The sequence below is a fragment of the Staurois parvus genome, unplaced genomic scaffold (assembly GCF_062004578.1).
Source record: "Staurois parvus isolate SC_StPar_1 unplaced genomic scaffold, SC_StPar_1.0 ptg000613l, whole genome shotgun sequence".
Lineage (NCBI taxonomy): Eukaryota > Metazoa > Chordata > Amphibia > Anura > Ranidae > Staurois > Staurois parvus.
The window spans coordinates 2,787,047-2,813,658 of NW_028318409.1; the positions used below are offsets into that span (position 1 = coordinate 2,787,047).

The 26,612-nt window shown below is 39.0% G+C and overlaps 1 protein-coding gene across 10 annotated transcripts in view; it reads right to left on the bottom strand.

Annotated features, from left to right (window-relative positions):
* Positions 1 to 6,743: 6,743 nt before the first annotated feature.
* SNAP91 (synaptosome associated protein 91) overlaps positions 6,744 to 26,612 on the bottom strand; it is a 143,264-nt gene continuing 123,395 nt past the window's right edge. For 8 of the 10 annotated variants that reach the window (XM_089693114.1, XM_089693108.1, XM_089693110.1 and 5 more), the window contains 10 exons: positions 25,306 to 25,389; positions 21,307 to 21,387; positions 20,488 to 20,658; positions 15,660 to 15,809; positions 14,717 to 14,747; positions 13,750 to 13,861; positions 11,713 to 11,811; positions 9,175 to 9,279; positions 8,942 to 9,043; positions 6,744 to 8,087 (listed from right to left, as the gene is read on the bottom strand). In XM_089693114.1, coding sequence (XP_089549240.1) covers positions 8,951 to 9,043; positions 9,175 to 9,279; positions 11,713 to 11,811; positions 13,750 to 13,861; positions 14,717 to 14,747; positions 15,660 to 15,809; positions 20,488 to 20,658; positions 21,307 to 21,387; positions 25,306 to 25,389 — 926 coding nt within the window. In that variant the 3' untranslated portion in view covers positions 6,744 to 8,087; positions 8,942 to 8,950. The remainder of the gene's footprint in view (positions 8,088 to 8,941; positions 9,044 to 9,174; positions 9,280 to 11,712; positions 11,812 to 13,749; positions 13,862 to 14,716; positions 14,748 to 15,659; positions 15,810 to 20,487; positions 20,659 to 21,306; positions 21,388 to 25,305; positions 25,390 to 26,612) is intronic. The other 2 variants (XM_089693115.1, XM_089693107.1) reach the window with 1 other exon arrangement.

Sequence of the window (26,612 nt, forward strand, 5' to 3'; positions counted from 1 at the left end):
TTTAAAGCAGAAACTTTAAAGCAGAACTGAAAATGTTGTGACAATCAAACATACTACAGTCTTATAGCTCAAATTTATTTTACTACTATCCAGCAGTTAATGTGTAATGCTCTTGTCACTTAAATATAATCCACTCCTGTTACAAATGGCGCCACTGTGTAGTCACAAAACATTATGAAAATGCTACATGTTTATTTTGATCTTAAAATGTTATTTTGTCACTGGAGAGTGATGCATAAAAGTTACATCTTCCTCATTTTCTTCCGCATGGCATTACTATAGCCACTTGGGGCTAGATGTAGGCCAAGGGAGGTACAGGGTGTGTGGGAGGAAAGTCTATTTGTGTAGGTACATTTATCCCTGTGTCCCCAAGTTAACCCATGTCTTCATCTTAGAATGTAGTCAATCATTACTTGTTCCCTGCAACAGCCACTTTTGCCTGCGTTTCAGAAATCTCCCTCCATAAACTACTCAATGGGGGAGATTTATTAAAATCAAAGCTTGCAAATCCGCTGCAGCTCTGCATAGAAATCAATCAACTTCCAGGTTTTATGGTCAATAAATTGAAGTTAGAATCCGGTGCAGCTGTGCATGGCAGCCAATCAGCTTTTGAGTGCTCTAATACACCCCCATTGTATAGTGAATACTGGTCATTGGAATGTGCTGTGAGCTGAAAAACGTGGTCCAGAAGCTTTAACAGATTTGACTTCTCTGCACAATTCTGTGCGAATATATACTGTAAAAGTACAGTATTCTCGTCTTGGATCTGAAATGACTGATTTAGAGTACAAATTAATCCTAAAAGGTAATCCACCATCTTCATTAACACATGGCTCTAAGGTCTTACAAATAATTTAACTTTTACATACACTTTAAACCATCTAGCTCTAACACCCAATTTCTCAATTTTACTTTCTTTTGGTCTGCAAAATATGCCATTGAAAGCATTTTGTCCTATCTGTTCAAAAAGTGAAAAATGACCTGCTGCTTATGAGAAAGTCAGAGCTGCCTTATGTCCACATCTTGTGTTATCTCAAGGAGTTAGCCCACCCAGTCCTTACCCTTGGACTAGAGAACAAATAACCTTCATGTTGTGGAGCTGGAAGAGTAGGTGGGCTTGAGTAGTTAGGGAAGAGAAAACTGGGCATGGCTGACACCACTCAGTCCAAAAACATGCTGTGTGTTGTACTTTCTAGCACATCAACAACAGGTATTTTTCTTTACTTGTATGGTTGTCAAAGGGATAAAATATACAGAGATGTACATGTAAACTGCATTTGATATTTTTTCTTTTACCCTGACTTACAGTTTAGGGTGAAAAAAACGTTTCCATATAAATGCACTATGGTTCCACCCACTACACTAATGTGGAATAATTCCCTTAATTTTGTATTGGTGTTAGAAAACGTTAAATGCAAATACCTTTTGTTTTAAACAGGCAACATTTTTCAGCTCTTCAATGTTAAATTTAGAGTAATTTTTTTTTTTTTTTTTTTTTTTTAAGTAGGACATCATTTAATGCCTCGGTCATTCAAAAAGAAAACCTAAATTCTCAGGAATACAAAACACGGTATAGGTGTCTCATTAATAAGCAACTGGCCTCCTTTGAATCAGACCTAGCTATTGCTTCTAAGACCAATGTGCAGTAGCAGAGAGGAATGCACAAGTGTAAGGCTGGCCATACATTATACAATTTTCTTGAGAAAATTGCTTTAGATTTACCAAAAACCATACATGAGGTCAAACCTAAACAACACTTTCAATTGTATCCAATTAGGCAGGCCCTTGCACTACATAGTTGAAGGGTAAATCTAAAGGAAAGTGGGCAGAAAATTGTATAAAATGTATGGCCAGCCTTAGAATGCCAATATTTTGCTAGAAACAGAGTTTTTAATTGGACGTGTAGAAGCATTTGCATGCGACACCTGGTAATAAATGATATATTCAAATATAATGCCACAATTTCATCTAAAAGGGCATAGTCATAGAGCAATGTAAAAAACAAAAGAATAATGGTCCTGCTTAAAATTAAACTTACAACTGGATTCAGGAGAGAACAATTTCTTGTTACTATATAGCTTGGACAGAACTACCTGAAGAATTTCTGTTTAATATGAAGAACCTGTTTACATTTTTTTTTCTTTAAAGTACACTCTATATGATTAGACCCGTGTCTTTATGTTATCTGAAATGGCCCTTTGCATGTTTTCGTCTTTTGTACATATAACAGTGACATTTCTGTCATAACTGACATTTGTTAGCCAAATTAAAGCATCTAGAAATGTTAGACTTGTTTTTAAATACATAGCGATTTCTTGAGTTAAAGTTGTGCCAAGACAGTCTGGATTTTTTCAAATTAAAAACACCTCCAGCGTGCCCAGTAGCTCAGCTAAACCATGAGGTTGGCGGAACCAATCAAACATGGCCGGGACTGGTAGGAGACCTGCAAGAACTAGAGCTCGGATTGTGAGACAGCAAAAAGGAGCTTATCTGTCTACCTCCCAGTGCTCTGCAAAGCCAAAAAGCCAGAGTTTTTGAAAACTGGAGTCTCATCACTTAGCTTATAAGATTTGTAACCTTGAAGAAATCAAATATTGTAATTTCCTCTTTGTTCCATAAGAAACACCTGTTATATCTGTAATAATGCAATCTATTAGTGTTTCAATAGGAGGTGCAAAGAGTTAGAACTTCTCATGTTTTTTTTTATCACTCTGGGGAAATTCACAATATTTCTCCTCGTGACCACTGTCACTAGCTCTACAGTGAGGGAAAAATGAAAAAACAAATTGAGTTGTCACCAGGACAGAAATATAGATGAATTGCCCACTCAGGCGCCTAGCCTTGCATTGTGGGAAACATGACAAGGAGTAATTTGCAACCACCCCCAAGGCAAAATGTAATTTGTTTTTGATGAAGATCTGATAGACCAATGAGGTGGCAGAGGAGCATATAGAAGGCAAGTGCAAGCACGAAATACAAACATGCCAACTATACACAGAACCTGGTACTTACCCTGTATATACAAAGGACAAGTTCAATTTAATACCACAGATGACTACTTAAAAGCCAAGAAAAAATTGTATTCTAATGACTGTTGTCAATGTATGTGTGTTGCTGCAATTACTAGCATTACATGCTTAAAATGTTACTAAACCCACAACAGTAAAATCAGTTTGCATTTGCAGTAAAGCATGCTTGTTAATAGTCATTGTGGAACTTAGGGGGTTAATTCTCCACATTGTGTAAAAAGGATGCTTGGTCCTCTCTTCTCTGATCCTGCCCATCTTCCATCATCCCCTAAATATCTCCTGATAGAGCAGAGGTTTGGAGTCACTAGCAATACACACCAAACTGAGCATGTGCAGAGAGTTGTTTTTTTTTCTTGGGAGAGTGCATGTGATCAGCACTGTTCAGACAGAGGTTCTGCATCCTGATAGAGGAAAATGAAAACTCCTCCTACAAGCTTTAACCAGTGCTCTGCTGATGAGAAAAGGTATTTAGCAGTTTATATTTACTAAAATAATTGCAATTCCATGTTCTGTGTACTGTGGGAGACAAGATATAGTGAATGCAGGATCCTGGGTTTAGTAACACTTTAACAAAGTTATAACACAATATATTTCACAATTGTGGTCCTTTAACAAGGATTTAAGTGTTTAATGTTATCAGCAAAGAAACATTTCAGACATAACTGGTCTTTACGGGAATGTTTATGAATTGCCCCACATTTACTGGATCATGAACCAAGATACTATTTTAGTAGCACTGAAATCAAAATCATACAAATTGTTTGACTTTTTTAAAAGATATTCGAGCAGGCAAATATTAGAACTTCAAATACATACAGATAAAGGGTATATTTGAACACAGGACACGCAATTGAAAAGATGTACTCATTCTTTTATGCAAATTTGATATGTGGAAAAAGAACATCCCTATATTTACCTCCATTTTTAAATCCAATGATAAGATCTTTCTTAAAGTGTTACTAAACCCACAACAGTAAAATCAGTCTGTATATGTAGTAAAGCATGCTTGATATACTCCATGTGGAAACTGAGGGGCTAATCCTGGCTTCTCTGATACTCCCCCTTCTTCTATTGTCCCCAATCCATCTGCCGTAGTATAGAGCAGCAGTGGCAAGTCTGCACATGTTGCGTGTGTACTGCTAGAGTTTTTTTTTTTTTTTGGGGGGGTGGGGGTGGATGTGGGCCAATCAGCACTGCCCGGACAGAGGGTCAGGTGTAATTAAGTCTCATAGGACAGTCAAGGGAGAATGAAATCTCATACAAGATTAACCAGTGCTTGGACAGACTGATAGAAGTCACAAGACTGTTGTAACTGCTGATGAGAAAAGGTATTTAGCAGTTATTTACTCAAACTGCACTTCCATGTTCTGTGTACTGTGGAAGACCGGATATAGCGAATACAGGGTCATGAGTTTAGAAACCCTTTAAAGGCTTAGGTGTTCTCTTTTGATTTGGAATGATTATACCACACATTAGCAAAGGGTTTTTCTAAAGGTAACAAGGAGGTTGTGGAGGCCTGAGCTAGGCAAGGGATTTTAAAAAGATTATTATTATACAGTATTTATATAGCACCAAAAGGTTTGCTCAGCGCTGTACATTATAGTGGGGGACAGTACATGAGACAATACAGTAACAAAACAAAACACAAGTTGATCAAGGGCCCTGCTCTTTCGAGCTTACAATCTAGGAGATTGTAAGCTCGAAAGGAGCTTTGTTTGAAAGGATTTACATTGTTTGAAAGGATTCATTCTGCTGTAGGAAAAACTATTTACAAGTGGCATAGATTTAAATTTGTCCAGGACTTTCCCACCCAGCAAATTCAATTTAAGAGCTGACCATTCAATGCTAAAGAGTCCATAAGAACCCCAACATTTTATCGCTGGATCAGTAGGTAAATCTTGCATGTACATGCACCTATAATCAGACAGAGATTACACCAATGTACTTGCATAGCAGGTGTGTTAAGAAAAAGATTTTGTGGTCTAAAAAGACCTTTACAGCAAAACTACAGATTGCTGCTGAATACAGAGACAAATGCCAGGGCTTCAGAAACAATCTGTTATGGAGTGGTCAATCACAGATGACAGTTGCTTGAACAGTAGACATGTTTAGCACAAACTAAGACAGCATTTTCAGGAGATAAACCTCATACCAACTGTTAAGCATGGTGGTGAACATGTTATGGGATGGAGGTTCTTTGCTGCGTTAGGGCGTCAGTGGCTTGCAGGTATTCAGTCAGTTAGGAATTCTGCATTATATCAAAAAGTGTGCTTAATGAGAATGTGAGGCCATCTGTCTGAAACCTGAAGTTCAACTGATAAAGATCTTTTAATGCAGTAATCATCCACTATACTACCAAATATATCAGGGAATAGCTCAAAAAGGGTCCTCATTTTTAAGGGGGGGGGTTGAAACTGCCAGATCATGCAAGAAAATCCACAAACATCCTGCAACTGAAGACATTTTGCATGAAGAAAAAATGATCAAGAACTTTCACTGATTCAATGTCAGAGCCTGAGGGCAGTAATGCATATTCCGACAAGTAGTAATCTCAGCTAAAAAGGGGGCAATACCTGCTTTTGAGGCCAAGGGTGCACTTATTTTTCCACAGTGCATCATTACAGCTCTTGATAGTTTATTAGATAAATAAGTGAAAAGGTTTTTTTTTTGTGCATTTTTATTCAAATATAGTACCTCTATCTGTAAGCACAATTGGAATAAAGATCTGATGTTTTTCTGTTTCAATATGTAGATCAGCAATTTTCATGGGATGTATTGACTTTTGTCACATGACTGCACATGCTATTCCAATGTGAATTTTCTTTTGGAAGGGGTGTCCAATGAACCGCAAATGTGTGGCCGAACCGGTTAATAGCAAGACTGCTTGGAGATAGAGACATGCAGCTTAGTCTTTTCATGTATGGCCAGTTTTGGTCATAATCTCTCCTTTAATGTCTTTTTCAGGCCTTGAAATTAAACTAAATCTAGCAATATATGTTTAGATTTTCCTTCAGGCTGGCTGCACGCGAGGAGATCATTTGATTTCCCAATCCGTGCTTAGGCTGGCCATACATGGGTCGATTTTTGAACAATTTTTTGTTTGAAAAATCGGACCTAAGAATAATCGGCCGATTTTCACTCTGCTAGTGGAGAAATGGTCCCGGCCGCTTTTCGTGGTTTCTCCCCATTTTGTTTATCAGGCATGCTGGAAAATTCGTGAAAAACGACCGATTTTCAAAATCATTGGTGGCACCATCGGATTACAGAATGAACGATGTTTTCAATCGAAAAATCGACCAATTAATGGCCTGCTTAAAAATAGCATGACTGGAGGAATCTCAGTTGCCAGCTATTGTATTCAGACAGTCACACCTGTGGCTGCCTGAATACAAGAACAGTGATTGCATATAATTGGATGCAGTCACTGTTTGACTGACAGTTTTCCACCTTGCTCAGTCGATTTTTTAGTTGTTTATTCCTGAACCTGGTGGGGCAGATGGGCTTGAATTCTGGCCGATTCAACAAGAATCGGCTGAAATTCGAACTATGCATGGCTGGCATTAATCGAATACATATTTTCTCTGATATGCACTAGATGTAGGAAAGCCATTTATTCCCTTTATTGCCAATATTTCTAAATAAAAAGTGCTAGAAACAGATGAGTGGAAAATCACAAATGGTCATAAAACTATTTCATAATAAACACGCTCAGACTTTAGTTTTCATTTGCTTCTGTTCAAGGTGTTTATTGCATCTCACAGGGCATACATGCACTGGGTTTTTTAACCAAGATACAAAGGATAGCCATTTTGAAATTGTAAATATTTTTATCCTCATTTAGAGTGTATATTATCCCCACAGTAAATTCAGATACAACCATCAATTAAATAAATTTAAAGACTTACAACAGGTGAACATCGCCCCTATCCAATGAACTCTTACAGACAGCTGTCAAGCCACTTGTAACACTGATCAACAGTGACCTTATTTGTATGCACCAAAACCTTAAAGCCAAGCTGTCAGCAAAAAAGGTTGTGTGTGTGTATGTGTGGGGGGGGAAGAAAAACAAAAAAAAAACAAAAAAAAAACAAAAACACAATTATGTACAGAGGGGCAGACCATAGAGATCTGCATGAAGTTCAGCCACAAACAGTACAAAAACTAATCACAAACTCAGGAAAAAAACACATGCTAAAATTAACAAAAAAAAAAAATACAATAAAACTTAAAATGTGAAAAAAATAAAAATACATACGTTTGTATTTTTTGACAAGAGACACTCCACATAAACCTAGTCATCCTGCTGTAACTACAATAAATACTTAAGTGCATTTTTTCTCAAAATGGATGAGTATGCTAGTTTTGCTGTCAAAAAAAAAAATAAAAATAAAATATATACTTAAATTTAAAACAAAAAGATAAATATATTTCTGATATGATTTATAGCCATAGGAGTACATATCTACATATGTGGAGAGATATCTTTTCAAATTCCATTCAAATTATAAATAAACATATAAAGTACCACAAAAACAGTTTGCTTTCACAACTGATAGGCCTGTGGGTAATTCTCACGCAGACACAAAACAGGTTTGTATTGGAGTGTTTTTCTGGTGTGATCACACAATATTTCATATTTGATAGAAGAAACAGAGGATGTCCAAACATTATATACATCAAAACGTTCATAAAACACTGACACATCGCTCAAGACTGCTCAGCACACAAACAGCTGCGTGTTCTGCCCCCACCAGGTAGGACCAGAAAAGCGTTAGAAGGCATGGGAAACTCACATCCACTCATGGAAAATTGGAAAAACACAGAAAACCGAGATACACAAAAAGAAAACAAAAAAACAAAAAATATGATATATAGTAGCGGGTAACTGCTAAGGTTAATACACAATCCTAATGGTTACTTTCACAGCTGTGCTACGCGTTTCAGAAGAGAAAAATCTAAGCACTGGGTTTGGTACTGGTGGCTCACTTTGAAACTCTGAGCAGCAATCTGTTCTTCAAAGGCTCCGAACTCACATTTCTCATGTCAAAAAAACAGCATCTGGAAAGAAAAATGTATTTTATCGGTATTATGAATATTTCACAAATCGCACAAGCATATTTTTTTAAGGTTTTAAAGGGTTTTCTATATTAATTCCAAATGTGTTGCAACTGAAATGTAAACCATTTGCTTCTGACCACTCACAAAGATGCTTCCTACTCATCAGGCCACCCCTAGTGGGTAGAAACTCAACCAGTGTTCCACCAGAGGTCTTGGTTCTAAGATTGTGCAACTCCCTACAAGTATTTACATTTAGTAGATCTCTTCGGATTTCCTCAGTTATTGCCACTGTGTTGGTGTTACACAAAAATGCAAAGTCTTCTATTCATCTTGTACCCCACTAGGATCACAAGTGTGGAGAAGGGGAACAGAACCATATCTTCCATATAACAGTCAGGATAGTGGAGCTCAGATTCAATTGAGGCAACCTGTTTCATCACTTTCGAGAGATAATTTAAGGGCATAAACCACTGCTCTCAACCATCTTAGTGATCCTCTATGCTTTTATATTCTAAAAGAAAGCAAGGATGCTACACAGGCAAAGTATACTATAGACAATGTAATAAAGTCACTAAAATATAAAAGAACATAGCAGGTTTTAGGTTCTAATATGGGAAGCGGTGTTTATTTAGTTACGTTATTGCTTGGGTTGGGGAAAAAAAACACCTTGCATGCTCAGAAACCTAAGCATGCAGTTGAAAGAATATTTAAAACATTATAAACAAATCTCTAGAAGCACTCTAAATTGCATTAGCTGAAGATAGTGCTGGCAGTTTTAGAAGAATTACCTTAGTCACCCTGGGAATTAAACTGAAAAACTATAAAGTTCAGAAATGTAGAGAAAAAGTATTTACCTTACAAGTTTACAAGAAGTCTTTAATGTTAAGATCTGCTAAGGGATCCTTTGATGGGGGTTTTTTGGGGCTCTGTGAAGCAGGAGTCAGACTTGGAGAAAGCTGCAAATCCATAAAATGGAAAACTGTTAATTACCAACACAAGAAGCCTGCAGAAGTTAATGTAAATTGCAAAAAAAAAAAAAAAAAAAACACCCCAAAAGACAAATTATATGTTACAAACAGAACCTTACCGGAGCACCAGGAACAGAAGCTCCAGCAAATGACGGCCTAATCATAGGCTGGCCATACATCATTGGCTGTTGGGGCATCATTGGTACCCCTGTCCCAGATGAAGCCTAGACAAAAATACAAAAATAAAAAAATGGGTTCTCTGTTGTCTTTAAAAAAGGAATGTATAAGGTTTTGCTAATATTTAATTTTTAGTCTTGAGCAAAGCTAAAAAACCAAACAAAAAAAAAAGTAAGATATATATATATATAGATATATATATATATATATATAGATATATATATATATATATATATATCTATATCTTACCTTTTCTTTTTAGCTTTGCTCAAGACTAAAAATTATTTTAGCTAGGAAAGGATGAACTACTGCATCTTATTATTGCATTTGCAGCCAGTATGTGGCACTTTAAGTTCCTTTTTCGTGCTTATCAACCCAATGTAAGCTGCTACACCAAAAAAAAAAAAAAAAAAAAAAGTTGTCATAGCTGAAGTTTAATTCTACACACAACTATATTAGTCAGAGAAGCAACTCAACCCATCTCCCTGTCTGCTCTGTATATGAGGGGGAATATGAAGATAAAAAAAGGAGAAGTACAGCCAAAGCTCATGGGTCACAGGAGTGAAGTTCATTCTGCACTCCTGTGACCCATTTTCAGCCAACAGCGGGCTTTAGCCTACAAGCCATTGGGGACACCAGGAATCGCGGCTGAAAAACTCCCAGTTAGCAATTCCAATGTCCTGCTCTGAAAATAATTGGACGCTCACTCTCCACATTTCAAGAGAAAACCAACAGTTTTCACATGCTAGCAACAAGGATGTGGGGATTGCCAACATGGAGTTTTTCTGCCAGGCTTCCAGGGAGATCCAAATAGCCTATAGTTACAACAATAAAATGAATGAACATGTTACAATAACTACTGGGGCCCCTTGACTACATAGGCCATTTTCTGGGAAAGGTAAAACGTAATCTTTAACAAACCTTTACAGAAAGATCTTACACACAGGGTACAATGTAGATTTATGCACCAATCAAGATAGGCAATGCAGTCAGCCAATTTAGTATATTGAGTGTCACTGCCGCAATCATTGAATAAGGATGTTCAATGTAGGGTCCAAAAATACATTTATAGAACATTCTGAAGCACAATGTAGAATGTAGTTTTCCAACTCTAATTTTTTGCAGATATCTCTTCTAGAAAATTCATTAAAAAAAAAAAAAAAAAAAAAAAAAAAAAAAAAAAAACACACTACACATAGGGGTTTATTTGCTAGAGCTCGTTCACTCAGAATCTGGTGCAGCTGTACATGTTAGCCAATCAGTTTCTAACCTCAGCTTGTTCAATTAAGCTTTAGCAATAATATCTGGAAGCGGATTGGTTTTATATGCAGAAGTGCATGAGACTCTGAGTAAACCAGCTTTAGTAAATAAACCCCACAGTTTATAATATGTAGGACAGCAGTCCAAGAAGGACTAATGCAGATCTGTTTTCCTGGTATTTTGTGCAACCCCTGCATGTCACTAGTACCGTATATAAACCCACTTTTCTGACAAAATATCAAAACGTGCCTGAAAATAGGTAATAACACCGTTCTAATAAGCTTTGCTGATTTAGCACCCTCCTAGTTAGGGTAGGCTGCTAGGAAACTTTAATTTGGCTCCCCTGTGTTCAGAGCAGCAGGGGACTAATTATTTAGGGTTGCACAGGGTTTCTTAGGCTGCTGCTCTGTTACTTTGCCCGTCTTCTAGAGATTTCTAGATCATAGTGGGAGGAAGGACAGAATATGCAGCCTGAATATTTATGGCACTCTAGCCAATCCTTTGGGAGGTGTGCCCAGAATGTGGAGGGACAGCCCATAAGCAGTCTGAGGCCTGAGCAGAAGGGTGGTGTTCCTGGGTCCAGTGTTGCAGGAGGAGACTCCTGTGCATGGGCTCTGCCACCTGCGGCAGAAGTCTGGGAGGAAGCCAGCCTGAAGACACAAAGATCCCAGCTAGGCTTAGCTGGGGCCCTATTTACAAGTCCTATTCTAAGGACCTAATTGTGTCAGGAGAAGCTTATGGGAGAGAGCCAGAAGGAAGCTGTAGGAAAGAGACCAAGTTTTCCAGAGGAGGTGTGAGTCTACATCTCCCTTGCTAGGAAGAGCCTGGTTGTTATTGGCAGGAGGCCACCAATGATCCAGTGCTGCAGAGTGTGACAGTGTGTTGCTTTGAACTGTGAAAGGAGTACAGGTCAAAGCCAGCCTAGAGATACAGTGGAACATGTCTTTGTACAACCTGAGGACTTCTCAACTGCACAGTTTCACAGTGATGGGGTATCCCATGCTCCCTATCCAAATTCATCATTCTCCAATACAAACACAAAAAAAACCCTAGACTAATCTTTGAGCCAGAGGAAGAATGCTGAAATGTTGTGTGCCTGGCTGTGTGTGCTCTAAGGGGGGGGGGGGAATAGGACTCAAATTACCAGCAGTTATCTAGAGGGTGTGCTGCACTAAGACATTCAGTTTGAAAGTACATTTGAGTATAACCAAAGAACTTACTAGACCAAACCCAGGTGCTGCTGTTGCCGCTGCTGGCTGTGCACTGGGAGTAGTTGTTGCTGAGGAGGGTCCTCCGCTTGCTGGAGGAACAGTTCCTTGCTAAAAGAAAAAAAAAAATTGCAATAATAATTAGATTTTTTACATGCATTTAAAGCTTTTGTTCTGTTTAGAAAAAGAAGAGATGAGTTTGTACACCTTTATTCTTATTTTTAGAAGGCAATGATGTATTAGATAGTAATTTTATCTAAGAATGTAATCATTCTTTTCTGGATGGAAACTTGAAGAATGGTGACGTTCATTATAGACTGAAGCTACCTTGTGTAGGCCACTAAAGTCAGCCCCTTTAGGATGCTGCATTAGTGCAGCAGTAAGTGAATTTAAAATTGAAGTCCAGGTAAGACAACCTCTCCTTGTGGTGGGAAACCTCTGCACTTAAAAAGGTAAATGCTTGCCCAGAACATCCAGAAAAAGGACCATTTTTACTTGAATGATCCTTCACTCTAGCAGACTCCCTCCATGCTAAAAGACCGGGTTCCCCACAGCCTTTTCTCCCTCACACTCTGGCGATCATGGGCACTCTGACGTCATCAAGTACAATGCAGGGTCAACTGCCCTGTACTGTACATAAGGCTGAGGGACTGCTCACAACACTAGAAGATTGGGACGCCTCCTGCTGCTGGAGCTAGATAAGAAAAAGTGCTTTTTCCTGTTCCCCTAGGCCAGAGGTGGGCAACTGTGGCCCTCCAGCTGTTGGTGAACTACAAGTCCCATCATGTGTCTGCCTTTGAGAGTCATGCTTGTAACTGTCAGTTTTGCAATGCCTCATGGGACTTGTAGTTCTACAACAGCTGGAGGGCCACAGTTGCTCCATCCTGCCCTAGGCATAAGTGAGCATTTAACACTTACAGTACAGAGGGAACCCCACTGCGGGGAGAGTTTGTTTTCCCTGGAAATAGACCTTAAACACATCTCTGAGATAAACATAGATCTATAATCACTAACTGGTAAAAGCACAAAACAAACAAAAACACACCAAAATTTAAAAAACACACTTGGACTTTTTTCCTATCTTTACTCTTATTTTTTTTCTATGTGAGCCATTTAGATCTATGTACATGTACTGTTCATTAACATACATTCCAGCCCATTCCATTAATGCATGTGGAGTTTAATAGTCTGGTCAAATGAATGGGCTGCTAACATTGCACATCCAGCATTTTTCCAAAGCAACACGCCACAGCCCACGGTTACAGTACATTGAGGTGTGCTGTAGCATATGCACATAATTTCCATGAGTTGTGCTCATTTGTAAATTGCCACAATGCACCCAACTGACAGATCTGAAGGGGCCTTGAAGGTTTCTGCCCCCGATCAGCAAGAGTGCCTGGTGCCGAGTCCCCATCTTCATCCCGTTCTATGAATCCAGACATGCAGGACTAATAGACTGTAGTGAAAATATGCACAAGGTAATGTACAAGTACGCTCTAAACAAAAGCTACAAAAACAAATCAATTTTCAGCTTTTGGGTTTAGAAAGTCCGAGAGGGACTATTTATAAAAAAGTAAATGTGTAATTTCCCAACGTGTCTTGGACTTGATCTTCATATTCATAATGCTTTGTGCAAGCACCTCAATTAAAGCCCAACTCTGCCCCACTTTTTATCAGATTACCAACAAGTCAAAACCTCTGCCAGGTTTTTATTTATACTTCCCTCGACTTGGGGAATTCACTGGAAGATGGACTGATGGGGAATCAACAAAAACACTTTTTTGCTAGAAGAGTGGTGAAATATTGGAAAAATGCTCAGATTTGTATTGCTTTCCTTGTCTCTTTGTCCAAGTGAGAACCTTTCTGGTTGTTTTTGTATCTTTGTCACAAAACAGGTAGCAGAGACAAGTCTTCTTATTGGAATCAAAAACAGGAATACATGACAGTTTTCAAACCTTTCCCCACTCTGCTTGAAGGCAACTTTTTTTAGTTTCTTGTAAACTTAAAAATCTAAAGCGTTATTAATAAAAATTCTAGACATAAAATTACCATAGACGCAGTTGATGGGCTACCAGTTGCCCATGTTGCTGGAGCTACTTTTGGCTGCCAGTTGGCACCACCTGTGAGTTTCTTTTCTCCTGCATTCCACTGAAGGTCTCCCCTACAGAACATGGAAATATTATATATATATATATATTGCCTTTGTCCAAACAGGTTGCTACTGAAATACATTTCTATGTTATTTTCCTTTCTACAATCAAGAGAAAACCATTTCAATTTGTCCCACCCTCCACTGTTTAGTTTCAACAAGGAAATCTGTCCAATCATATATTTTACACAATTTCAAGGAGCAGTTTGTAGAATAAGCTATAGTGTAATTGGTGTGCATCCACATGGAATTATTGTATAATACAATTGTTAATACTAATAAAATCAATTAATGCTTGTTTTGCAGGCTGAACTTTGAAATGAATGTTGTAATGATTTTCAGGATGTGTCTGCTTTCTTCTCCTGTTACGATTTCATGATGAACATGCAAATGACCTTCTCAATTTCCATTTATATGTTAGAGCTATACATACTTTGGCCACTAATGTAATTTTGTTTGTGTGCAAAGCTGGAGCCCAAACCTGTAGAGTAGAGGTGTATATAACAGAAGAGTACAGAACACATCCAGTTGAATGCAACTAATTACTACTACCTATACCCTACACAAAGAAGAGTTATCTTCTGAAAAGATGTTAACAACATCCTAAAGATTGTACAGCAAATAGTCAGAAATCAGTGAAATCTTCCAGCAAATTATCTAACAGACTTTGACCATACAGGGATCTTTGCAACATTTTTTTAATAAAAATGAGAAAATTAGAGGAAAAAAAAAAAAAAAGTTTTATTGCTTTTTATTACATTAATTTCGCTTAAGAAATGCACTTAGTTAATCATGGTTGAACAAAATATATAGTGTGTACATCAATGTTTTGAACTGGATTTGCAAAATGTACTCTCAAATACTTACTTTTTACCAGGGGTGCCAGAAATTCCAAGATCTAAAAAAAGTAAATAGTAGATTAGGATATATCCATCAGAACAGCAGTCGAATGGCAGTCCTGTACTATAAATAATTATGAAGTGTTGCCCTGGCCCAATTGTGAGCACATTTTTGGCTAGCTTTTAAGTGTTAAACAGAAGTTAAGAGGAAAAAAAAAAGATAGAAAGGGAGAAAAAAAGGGGGGGGGGGAGAAAAAAGGGGGGGAGAAAAAAGGGAGGAAGAAAAAAGGGGGGAAGAAAAAAAGGGGGGGAGGAAAAAAGGGGGGAGGAAAGGAAAAGGGGGAGGAAAAAAAAGGAAAAAAGGGAGAAAAAAAAGGGGAGGAAAAGGAGAAAAAAGGAGAAAAAAGGGGAGGAAAAAAGGAGAAAAAAGGAGAAAAAAGGGGAGGAAAAAAGGAGAAAAAAGGGGAGGAAAAAAGGAGAAAAAAGGGGAGGAAAAAAGGAGAAAAAAGGAAAAAAAAGGGGAGGAAAAAAGGAGAAAAAAGGAAAAATGGAGAAAAAGGATAAAAGGGAGAAAAAAGGGGAGGAAAAAGGGAAAAAAAAAAAAAAGGGAAAAAAAGGGAAGGGGAGAAAAAAAAAGGGAACAAAAGGGAAGGGGAGAAAAAAAAAAAAAAGGGAACAAAAGGGAAGGGGAGAAAAAAAAAGGGAAAAAAAGGGAAGGGGAGAAAAAAAAGGGAAAAAAGGGAAGGGGAGAAAAAAAAAAAAAAGGAAAAAAAGGGAAGGGGAAAGGGAGAAAAAGGGGGAGGGGAAAGGGAGAAAAAGGGGAGGGGAAAGGGAGGGAAAGGGGAGGGGAAAGGGAGGGAAAGGGGAGGGGAAAGGGAGGGAAAGGGGGCAGACAAGAGAGCAAAGGAGGGAGAGAGAAAAAAAAAAAGAGAAAGAATGAGAACTGTATTTGATAAAAACATTCTACTTACTACCAACTAAGCTTGCAAGAGAAGAATCAAGGTCACTACCAAGACCTTTGCTGGAGCCACTGACATTATTTGCAGATGTGAGTGGAGATGATGGGGTCTGCGAAGAAGGGGTCATGGTAGGAATAAGAAGATCTCCTATGCCATCAAATACTAAAGCAGGAAGATGAAAAAAAAAAAAAGGGATAGAGGCCAAATTATGTATTTATATTTAATCAGCACAATTCCAGCATTTGAAAAGTACAGTTATGCTTTCTTCTAGAAACACCTTATTCAATATTTCTATTACCAGTTTTACTGAACTTGATAAAAAGATATTTAATTTATTAGCATTATGTTTTTTTCTACACTGCTTTTAGGAATAAAATGTTTACAGTAACAAAAAGAAGCTATAAACAATATATAGCATAAATAAGAAAAATAGAATTCTTGCACTTTGAATTAAGCTTTCACCGAGTAAATGGCTTTAACCATTTTTTTTTACTCTTGTTCTAGAAAGGGTTTTATATATTACAGTAAAGCCTAACTGCAGGTTTCTTGCGACTTTAAATAGTTCATTTGGACCAAGCTGGTCCAAACAAACAGTTTCCTTCACCAACAAATGAGGCTACTGGAAGATCTGTACAAACTGCGCATAGCATCCGCTACATACTGTATACAACACTGTGCTCCAGCAGCCAGATGGGGACTTTCCATCCCGCTCCCAGAACAGAACGGAGTCGGGCTGAGCTCGTCCTGACTCGATTTTGTTTTAGGAATAAGACTTAAGTCCCCATACCACTGTCAGAAGACAACTCTGAGTACTGTAAGTAGCTGATGTTACATACAGTGTTGATAAAGTGATATTAGTAAAGGAAATAGTTGCTTGGTCCAACTTTGTATATTGCATTATTAAAGGTCACAAGAGTGAAGCTTTAAAAAAAAAAAAAAAAGCGTTAGCTCACATTTCAGAAAAAATGAAAAGGTGAACTAAAACTGTACACCCTCCCGACCTACCTGGTCACCTGGCTGTACTTTCTTCTGTGGGTGTAGAGTTGTCGGCACCCATGCAACCTGTGTTGCAGTCTGGAGATATGAAATCCTTGCTCTTCTCTGTGCAGGGCCCGAGAGACAGATCAGAGAAATTCTGATAGGTCAGCTTTGGCACAGAGCATTGATCTGATCCATCCTGAAAGTGCTGCACAGAGAAGAGGGAGAAGAGCAAGGATTTCAAATCCAGCTACATGGGCTGTGTGGGCACTGACAGCTCTTCACTGACATAGGTCAGTACAGCAGGGACAGGGGAGTGATGGTGTATGATTTGATTTTAGTTCACCTGAAGAAAAAATAAAAAAGTGAAATAATCCTTTAAATAATTCTCAGTCATATAATGCTACTTCTGTCATCATATCCTTCCTATAAGCTTTTCTAGCCTATAAGAAGCTATCCATTAAAAAAAAACCAAACAAACCTATTTGGTTTGCAAACATATGAATATCATGTACTGTGGGGTATAAAATATGTCTTGGCAGTGTAAATGTCAATGTTGAACAAATAGGCATTCTAACAAGACATGCAGCAGCATAGCACAGGATATTGGTTCTGTTTTCTAGGGATGCACTACAGGTTGCTTATTTAGAGGTTTAAAAATAAAAAAATAAAAACTCACCAAATAAATATTGCGGCACAGCCCAGCATGGAAAGTGTCAAAAATGACAAAACAAACGGACAAATAAAACAACAGCACAGAGGTACCTAAAGCAGTTACAGCAAGTACAGAAAAGCTTAGCATTTATATGCAGTGCACTGCCCTATCTATGACATGCATAGTAAATTGCAAATATCATATAAAGTGTTTTGCGATGTCATTGTGTAAACTAAGCATGTAGTCATGCAAATACAATGCTTGTGTCTACTCTGTGTCCTACTATGTATAAGAAGATAAATCAACATTTCTAATAACATACTACATATTAACATTATATTCAGAGTATGTCTAGAGTGCAGTGCTCAATTACAAACACTAAAACATATTTTATTGAATGCTACACCAAGCAACAGAAAATGGCTGAACAGATATGCTTGATATTCAGACCTAATCTGACCTACATTAGAACGAATGGTGGCAATACCAGTCAGTAATATGGACAGATATAACACCAAGAACAATGGGCAGACAGTTTACCGTCCTTAATTATACAGAAATAACCTATTGTTTACCCTAAAAGTTAATAAAATCAACAGTGAGACAATTGTCCAACCTTAAATATAGGAAAATTAGCCATAACCTAATAATGGCCGTACAAGTTAGTAAGATGGATGTATATAAAGAACAATGAGCAGTGAGTCAGCGGCCTATTCTTAAAGCTACAGGTCATAACCACCTTTATGGCTCAGGGGACATGAGTAGTGGACCAACCTTGCACATTACCTCAGTAGGCAATTAATAATTATTGCAAACATTATACTCACAAGAGTAGCAGTATAAAAGATATATAACATCCAAAACCAAAACACTGGGTTAGGAGACACGTGCAAATCTCATCAAGGGAGATAATCTCTTGGTCAAGCTGGCGCATTTCGAAGGGGGGTCCCTTCTTCCTCAGAGCTTTGAGGAAGAAGGGACCCCCTATTGGATAGAGTGCAGAGGAATTAGAACGTATGTCGCGTTTTATTGATATATGTGTCCCGGTTAACCCTTCCGATTTGTCTTGTTTACCATTTTCATTGAAAGTGAAAATAAATAAATAAAAGCCCACATTTTGGGTTGTCCCCAGAAATGTGATAGAGGGAAAATCTTCCAAAGGGGACACTAGTTCTGGTGGCCTGGGGGTCTCCAAGAAATTCCTTTTATGTGCAGGGATTTCCTCTCACTTACTTTTTGGCTATTGGACAGGAAGTGAAGGGAAATCTGCAATGGGACACAGACGGTGAAAAAAAAAAAAAAAGTCTGAAGGGGGTTATAACCCGCCCTTGCTCTATCCAAAATGAAAAGGTTTTGCCTATACTTCTACTTTAAAGCTAGACTCACATTAGAGTCTTTGAGGAACTTTGAGAATTATTTACTTCACAGTACAATCAGCTTGGGTGGAGGAGGGGGAGGTTTCAGGGATAGCTTGTTTTAAAGTCAATTTACTGCTCATTAAGAATATTAGCTCACGGGCAGCACAGTGGCTAAATGGTTAGCACTTCCGCCTGACAGTACTAAGATTGTTGGTTCAAATCAAAGCCATGGCACCACCTGCTTGGAGTTTGCATGTTCTCCCTGTGTTTACGTGGGTTCCCTCTGGATACTCCAGTTTCCTCCCACATGCCAAAGACATGCTGATGGGTTAATTGAATCCTGTCTAAATTGGCCCTAGTATATTTAAAAAAAAAAAATGAATATATTAGTTTGCACACTGCCCGCATTCAGGGCCGCTCACCCACACGCCTGTCACATTAGGATGAGCAGCCATGTCTGTGCAGCCACTGCATCTTCTAAAATGAACTAAACAGAAGAATGACGTTAATCCCTCAGTTTTTTTCTGTCCTCACACTAGTGATGTGACTTCTACAGAGAATAACAGTTTCGACAGAGGCGCTGAATGGGTGCCTGTACCTGAATGTCACCCTTTGGAAATGACTTCATGAAGTTAATGGTTTTATGACTGGTTCTAAAAGAACAGATAAATTCTATTTGAATAGAGAGTAAACATTTCTGTGCTCTAGAAAAATGTCTTTAAAAAAAGTACATAAATCCACTTCATGTGAATAACATTAAACATGTGAAAAAAATAGTGTGCTACATATACAAAAATGCACAATTCCTATAGAGCAACTAAAAACCAAAAACACAGACCTGTGAAATATACAAAAATGCACAATTCCTATAGCATAACTAAAAACCAAAAACACAGACCAGTGTTTTTTTATTTCACTGGTCTGTGTTTTTGGTTTTTAGTTGCTCTATAGGAATTGTGTATTTTTGTATACATAGCGCAGCATTTGTTCACTTCTATTATTTTACCATTTAGCCCACTGAGACATGGGTTGTGTGCACTAGCGGCTACACCATTTGTATTTCACATATTAAACGTATTTATTTATATTTTTATTCATTATAGTAAGCTCTTGAGTTATAGTTATAATTTTCAACATTAAAAATGTGCTCTAAGGTTTAGGCTAACTATCACTATTCACCCCCATTTGCCTCAACACCCTCTAGGATTTTAGGAATCAGACCTTAGGTTCTGATTTACCCCTGTTTGGACTGCAGGGCTAAAACAGACTTTGCAGCCTCTGTAGAGGCTAAAATCCAGAATAAATGCTACACGTATCTGTCAATCAATCAGATTGGTAGAAAATCAAAGACTCTCAAATTAAGCAACTTTATCCCAGCAGTTGTCCAGCAGAGTTGCTGGTCATATTTCTTGACATACACTATATGAGAACAATTTCACATATAAAATACAATGATGAAAATATGGCACAGAAAACGTGCAAAAATGGATTGCCACATCAAAAACACATTTCAGGTAACCAGCACAATGATAGCTCAATATAATATGCTACATTTTCAGTATACTGCTCAGCATCTAAGCAGAAATAATTCACTGCCTGAATTATGCTCTGAATGAGATATGTGCTCAATCAGAACACAAATTAAAGAGTCGTAGGACATTATTCACCCAACTGCCATCTGTCAAAGCTCTGGGTATGAAAGCTGAGCAAAAACAGGAAAACAAAAGCCATTAGGAAACCATTGTTTCTGAAATTGAGAAAGCTCAGTTTTTGTGCTCTGTAGACTTAGACAAAACAGAAGGTTAGAAAATATTGATGGTAAGACATCTTACATCTACAAAACAATTACCTGATGCATCAAAAGAGCTTCCAGTTGATGAAGGAGCCGGAGCTGCAGCTGGGGAAGGGGCAGAAGCAGGCTGACTGGCTCCAAATGCTGCATCAAAGCCGGTCTGAATGAGGTTATTTTGTGCTGGGGCAATCGGTGCCGGAGTTGGACTGATAAAAGACCCTCCAAATCCTACAAATAGAGCAGAATGGTGAGTGAATATGCACACTTAAAATTGGTAAAACAGTCAACTTACATACAGCGCATTATACAACTTGCCTATAAAAACAGTAATGCCATAATATTTTATAAACAGTAATGCCATGATTTTTTTCATATTTTATAAACAGTAATGCCTTGATATTTTTTATATATTTTATAAATAGTAATACCATGATATTTTTTATATATTTTATAAACAGTAATGCCATGAAATTTTTTATATTTTATAAACAGTAATGCCATGATATTTTTTAGATTTTATAAACAGTAATGCCATGATATTTTTTATATTTTAATAAACAGTAATTCCATGATATTTTTTATTATACAAGTTATTTTGAAATCAACTGTTCTCAAAATAATAAGAATAGCAAGTTACTGTGCCACATGACTAGCACTTCATAAGTGAAAGTAGATTTTCTTATAAACATAGCTACAAAATTTGTCTAAAATGATGGTTGAAGCACATAAAGGGAATGTTGCTGGCCTTTATTTTAAAACATGCCCCTTCCAAATCTAAAGAAATGTTTTGGCTACATTATATTCACAATAAAACATTTTAAAATGTAAAACTGGAACAGTATGGAGTTTTCAATAATTACAGTAAATGACATTTACCAGCCAACAGATCTGCAGCAGCGGATGTACCAGTAGGTGCCAAAGCTGGAGGCTGTGATTCGGCTACACTTTCAAAAGCATCTATTGTGAAGATAGGAAAAAAAAAAAAATTAACACATTGGAAATTAAAGAAAAAGCAATGACTATGACCAAGGGCTTGTTCACAGTTGACTTCTTCCCAAACACCCCTATAGTGTTTGACAGGCATTAGACAGGCATTTGGGGAGCATTTTTAACGCTTCCCAAACACCCTATGCGTGCTTGTGAGGTGTTTTATAGGCGTTTTCCAAGCATTAAAACCGCTCCACAAATGCCTATAATGAAGTTAATCGTATTAACGCCCGGCAAACGCCTGCCAAGCGTTTAAGGAGCATCACCACAGACTTGAATGGGATGCGTTGAAAGGCTTCAACTCCTCCTGACTCCACAAGAGGCGTCAATTTTGCTGGGACACAACACTAACGCTCCAGTGTGAACAGCACTGTGTGCTGCCATATGTAAAATTTTCATAGGTGTTTGAGGAGCGTTAAAAACGCACCTCAACGACTGCAAAACGCCTGCTTACAAAGCTAGTGTGAACCTAGCCTTAATGCATCTCACACAAAACTTTTCTTTTCCAGTAAAGTAGAGGAGTTTGATCCCATGCCAGGCTTTTATTGCGGTCTGCATCCCTAATGGGGAGTGGGCGATTTACACTCTCTCTCTGTTCTGGTACAGAAAGTGACAAGAAACCCAAATAATTACAACTGTCACTGAAACAAGAGGTAAGAGAAAGTCTTTTACCAAAAGACATCTGCTCTGATGGTAGTGTCATATGGCAAATCACCTTTTGGAAAAATGTTCTCAATACTTCTTGTTGCTTCTTTGGAACATCAAATTAAAAGGAAATCTCTCTACTGAGAAGCAAACCGTAAAAAAAAAAAAAAAAAAAAAAAAACAAACCTTGATCTGGGTTTTTACTCCTTCCTATACTATATTACAAATAAAATAAAATTTTGACTATCAACTTTGTTTTGAAAGTTAGCTTTTACATAGGACTAAACAATATACTTCAAACTGCACAGAGAATGAGGGCATTAGATACATACATTAGCTGAAAGGTCTTTTTTTGTGAAGAAGCCAACACTTTTTGCATTTCATAAGTAGGGGAAATGAAATAAAAGTAGAACACCACACCTTTTTAATAAATTCTTAAAACAGATTCATGATATGAAAGTATTTACAATAACCACGTTAAGCATCACTTAATATATGTAACAATCCACCACTTTCCTAGTTATTCCAGCTGCTGCTTTGTTATACCTAGCAGCAAACATTCTTCTACCACACAAAACTGTTGTATTTACACATTTGAACTGAAATTACGATCACTGTTCATTGGTTGTATTGTAGTTTGGCTCCTCAATGCCAACTTGTCTTTGTATCAAAGGCTCCAAAGCTGCCATTACATCCATTGTCACTTGAGTCACTGACCTGGAACATGCATGTGCATATCAGGAGTTGTGACGCTGCATGCTGGTTCCAGACAGCAAAGTTGGTGAAAGCTCTGAAGCTTATGCCTTAAAATATTAGCCAGCAATTACAGCTCCTACATTGCTACCCTCACATGCTATGGGGAAAATTGGTGGAATAAGGGGGCATTAATACATTGGGGTCAATTTACTAAAGGCAAATAGACTGTTCACTTTGCAAGTGCAGCTGTACTCTGCAAGGGAATTATCCCCAGAGCTCAGTGAATGTGGTGAAGTTCTGCTCACTTCCATTATATAAATTGTGTGCAAGCAAATACGCCGCTTCTTTTATTTTCCTTGCACATGGTTGGTTACTCTCACCATATTAATTAAGCTCTGGCAGGGCAGTAGATTATTTTTTTTTTTTTTGGGGGGGGGGGGGGGGAGAGGGTTCAGTGCATTTGTACTGCAGCCCCCAACACCAACTCTCCCTTGAGCTTTAAAGGCCGCTGACAATTACAAATCCCATGACAATTATACACAATGAATGGCATTCATTCATGCCATCCACTGTGTACTATCGTGTTGATCTCTGTGATTGGTAACAGCAATGGTACAGACAGTGCCAATTACAACTAGCCACAATAGTAAACACTGAATGAATCAATTTCATTCAGTAAAAATGGTTGCTTAGAACAGTGAAATTCACTGGTAAAAGCAATCATAATGTGTATAAAAAGAAAAAATCCTGATCACTTCCCCAAAGTATTACAATGTTATTATGGTAACATTTTTTTCCTCTGGTCAGTGTGTTAGAAAAAAGAAATTGTAAAAAAAATGGTTTTGATTTTACATTCTGTCACCAGTCAGAATCCCTGATTACTGCCACACCAGTTATATGATGAAGCTGCACTGCACTGGTGACAGTAAGTTAACTAAAATAAAAAATTGTGAAAAAACAAACAAACAATCTACTTCCAAAAAGAGACAATTGAGGGGTATTAGTACTGTCCTGACATTTGGGGGGGAGAATGTGTCCTGTGCTATTTTTTTTTTTTTTGTGGGGGGGATTTGTCCTGTCCTAACATCTGGGTGGGTGAATGGGTGGGTGGAAGGGAGGGAGGGAGGGGTGGGTGGAAGGGAGGGAGGGAGGGGTGGGTGGAAGGAAGGGAGGGAGGGAGGGGTGGGTGGAAGGAAGGGAGGGAGGGAGGGGTGGGTGGAAGGAAGGGAGGGAGGGAGGAGGGGTGGGTGGAAGGAAGGGAGGGAGGGAGGGAGGGGTGGGTGGAAGGAAGGGAGGGAGGGAGGGAGGGGTGGGTGGAAGGAAGGGAGGGAGGGAGGGAGGGGTGGGTGGAAGGAAGGGAGGGAGGGAGGGAGGGGTGGGTGGAAGGAAGGGAGGGAGGGAGGGGTGGGTGGAAGGAAGGAAGGGAGGGAGGGGTGGGTGGAAGGAAGGGAGGGAGGGGTGGGTGGAAGGAAGGGAGGGAGGGGTGGGTGGAAGGAAGGGAGGGAGGGGTGGGTGGAAGGTAGATCGGACTCACATGCTGAGTCAGATGCATCACAGTTGTCGGCTGCTCTGTGTTCAATTTCCCACCCACACCTCCTCTGAAGCTGCACGGACTAGAGTGTGGGTGGGCACAGGGGGAAGCAGAGCAGATCCAGCTTCTCTGCCCTCTTCTCCTGTTGATGTGGAGGATGGAGGGACGGGCTGGGCACTGAAGCACACAACGGGGGGGCCGAAAAAGAAAGTTCAGGGATGATTGTTGCAGTGGTGGGGGCAGTGACGAGCAGCGATCTCTTGTATGGCTTTCAATGAAACAGCTGGAAGCAGCGTCTCCTCCTCTCCCTCCCACGGTTTCCAGCTGCTTCAATGAAAGCCATACAGGAGATTGCTGCTTGTCAATGCCCCCACCGCCGTCCCTCCCACACCCCCCTAGTCCCAGCACTGCTCACCCCCAACCTTTTTCCACTCACCCAATGCCAGTGGGCAAGGCAAAATTTTGAGGGCTGCTAAAGGATAGTTGGCAACTCTCCTCGGGGTTCAGATGCCCCTGACCCCAACTTATCTACACCCGAGCTCTGGGGAATTCCCCCCTGCACATTAAATGTTCACTAACAAAGAAAACAGCTTATTGGCCTTTAGTAAATCAACTCCATTGCCTACTTTACATTCATCTCTCCCACTGATCATTTACTTGAAATTCCTGTTTAACAGGCCATGGAGACAGCTCCCTCATCTTCCCTATTCTACATGTCAACCTCATGCAATTCCATGGGAAAATAAGACACCAGACAAGATGCATTAGACTACATGACCCGAACAGGTCAATCACATTGGAACTTTAAAATAGAAAATCAAAGTATAGGGGACAAAGAGTAATTTATACACTCTTCTCACTGCCACCCCCTTTCCCCCCCAATTACACCTAGGTATTTTACAGTAGAGTAGCCGTTAAGTAGCCATATCTTTTTAAACTAAAGAGTTTTAAGGAATCTGTACACAATTGCTTCTATACCTGGAAGAGGTTTAGCAAAAACAATTGATGTTAAATACCTCCAAATAGGTCGAGCACAGCTGTAGACTCAATCTTTGCAGGTGAAGCAGTAGGCAAAGGGGATGGAGCTGCAAATGTGTCCACTACAACGATTACAGAACAATATTAATCATAACACTGAGCATACCGGTCTGTACAGAGAATACTGTAAAACAATCCTTTAGTCATTTAGTGCAGTGTCTAACAGCTTAACACAAAACAAGGATTTCAAAATGCTTGTTAATGTTTTCATGTAGAAAGAAATCAGTCTCATTACATAGTTTGCAGCAGTATGCTACTAAGAAAGGAGAATTCAATTCCTGCATGTGTGGCTTAAATAATATAGTGACTGGAATGAGTATCATTAAAACCATTTAATAAAGTACATTTAATGTGAACCTATGTCCAGACTATGCACACTAAAGCATTTACATATTCTGAACAAGCAGCAAATCAACTTTAAAATGAACCCTCATTGACTTTTGTAGCTATATTTACTAAGGAGATATTAATTTTCAATCTTAATTTTTTTTTATGAGAGCAGAATCTTGGCAGCCTGACAACCCTTTAATGTAAGGTTATGGGATGCCATGCTCTAGGAGGTGACAGGGAATGCACGGTCTCACATGGTAACTGTCCACCAGAGGCCTGAAGGGAGGAGCCTGATGAAGCTTGGCAGGAGGTACTATTACCCAAGGACTACCTTGGAGCCCTGGCCACAACACTGCTGCAGCAGAATAATCCCAAACCACCTCTCCCTGGTTGCACAGGTTGCCAGTCCACTGGGGTGCCTCCATCTGAAGAGACCCACTCTATTCTACAGCATCAATCCCCTTCAATACACTCTCTACAACACAGGTGTCAAACTGGCAGCCCTCCAGCTGTTGCCAAACTACAAATCCCATGAGGCATTGCAAGACTGAGTTAGAAGCATGACTCCCAAAGGCAGAGGCATGATGGGACTTGTAGTTTCTCAACAGCTGGAGGGCCGCCGGTTTAACACCCCTACTCTAAAACATTGACAGTGATGCTATGAGTCTCCTTAATCTGCAACATCCAAGTGAGCCTGACTGTATTCTTGCTCTATCTGCATCCTCTGTGGCCTAGATACTCATCAATGAGGGAAGCCTAGTCCTCTAACAGTGGAGCCCAGGGCCAGGCAATGACGTGTCACAATCTGCATCTCAAACAGGCCACAACACAACAGTGGACATGCCACTGCAATATAGCACTCTTCAAAGAGCACCCCTATCCCAGCCCCCTTCATCTCAATGTCACACCCACTATTCAATGCAGTGCACAACATGCAGCATTGTTAGCCCCATCT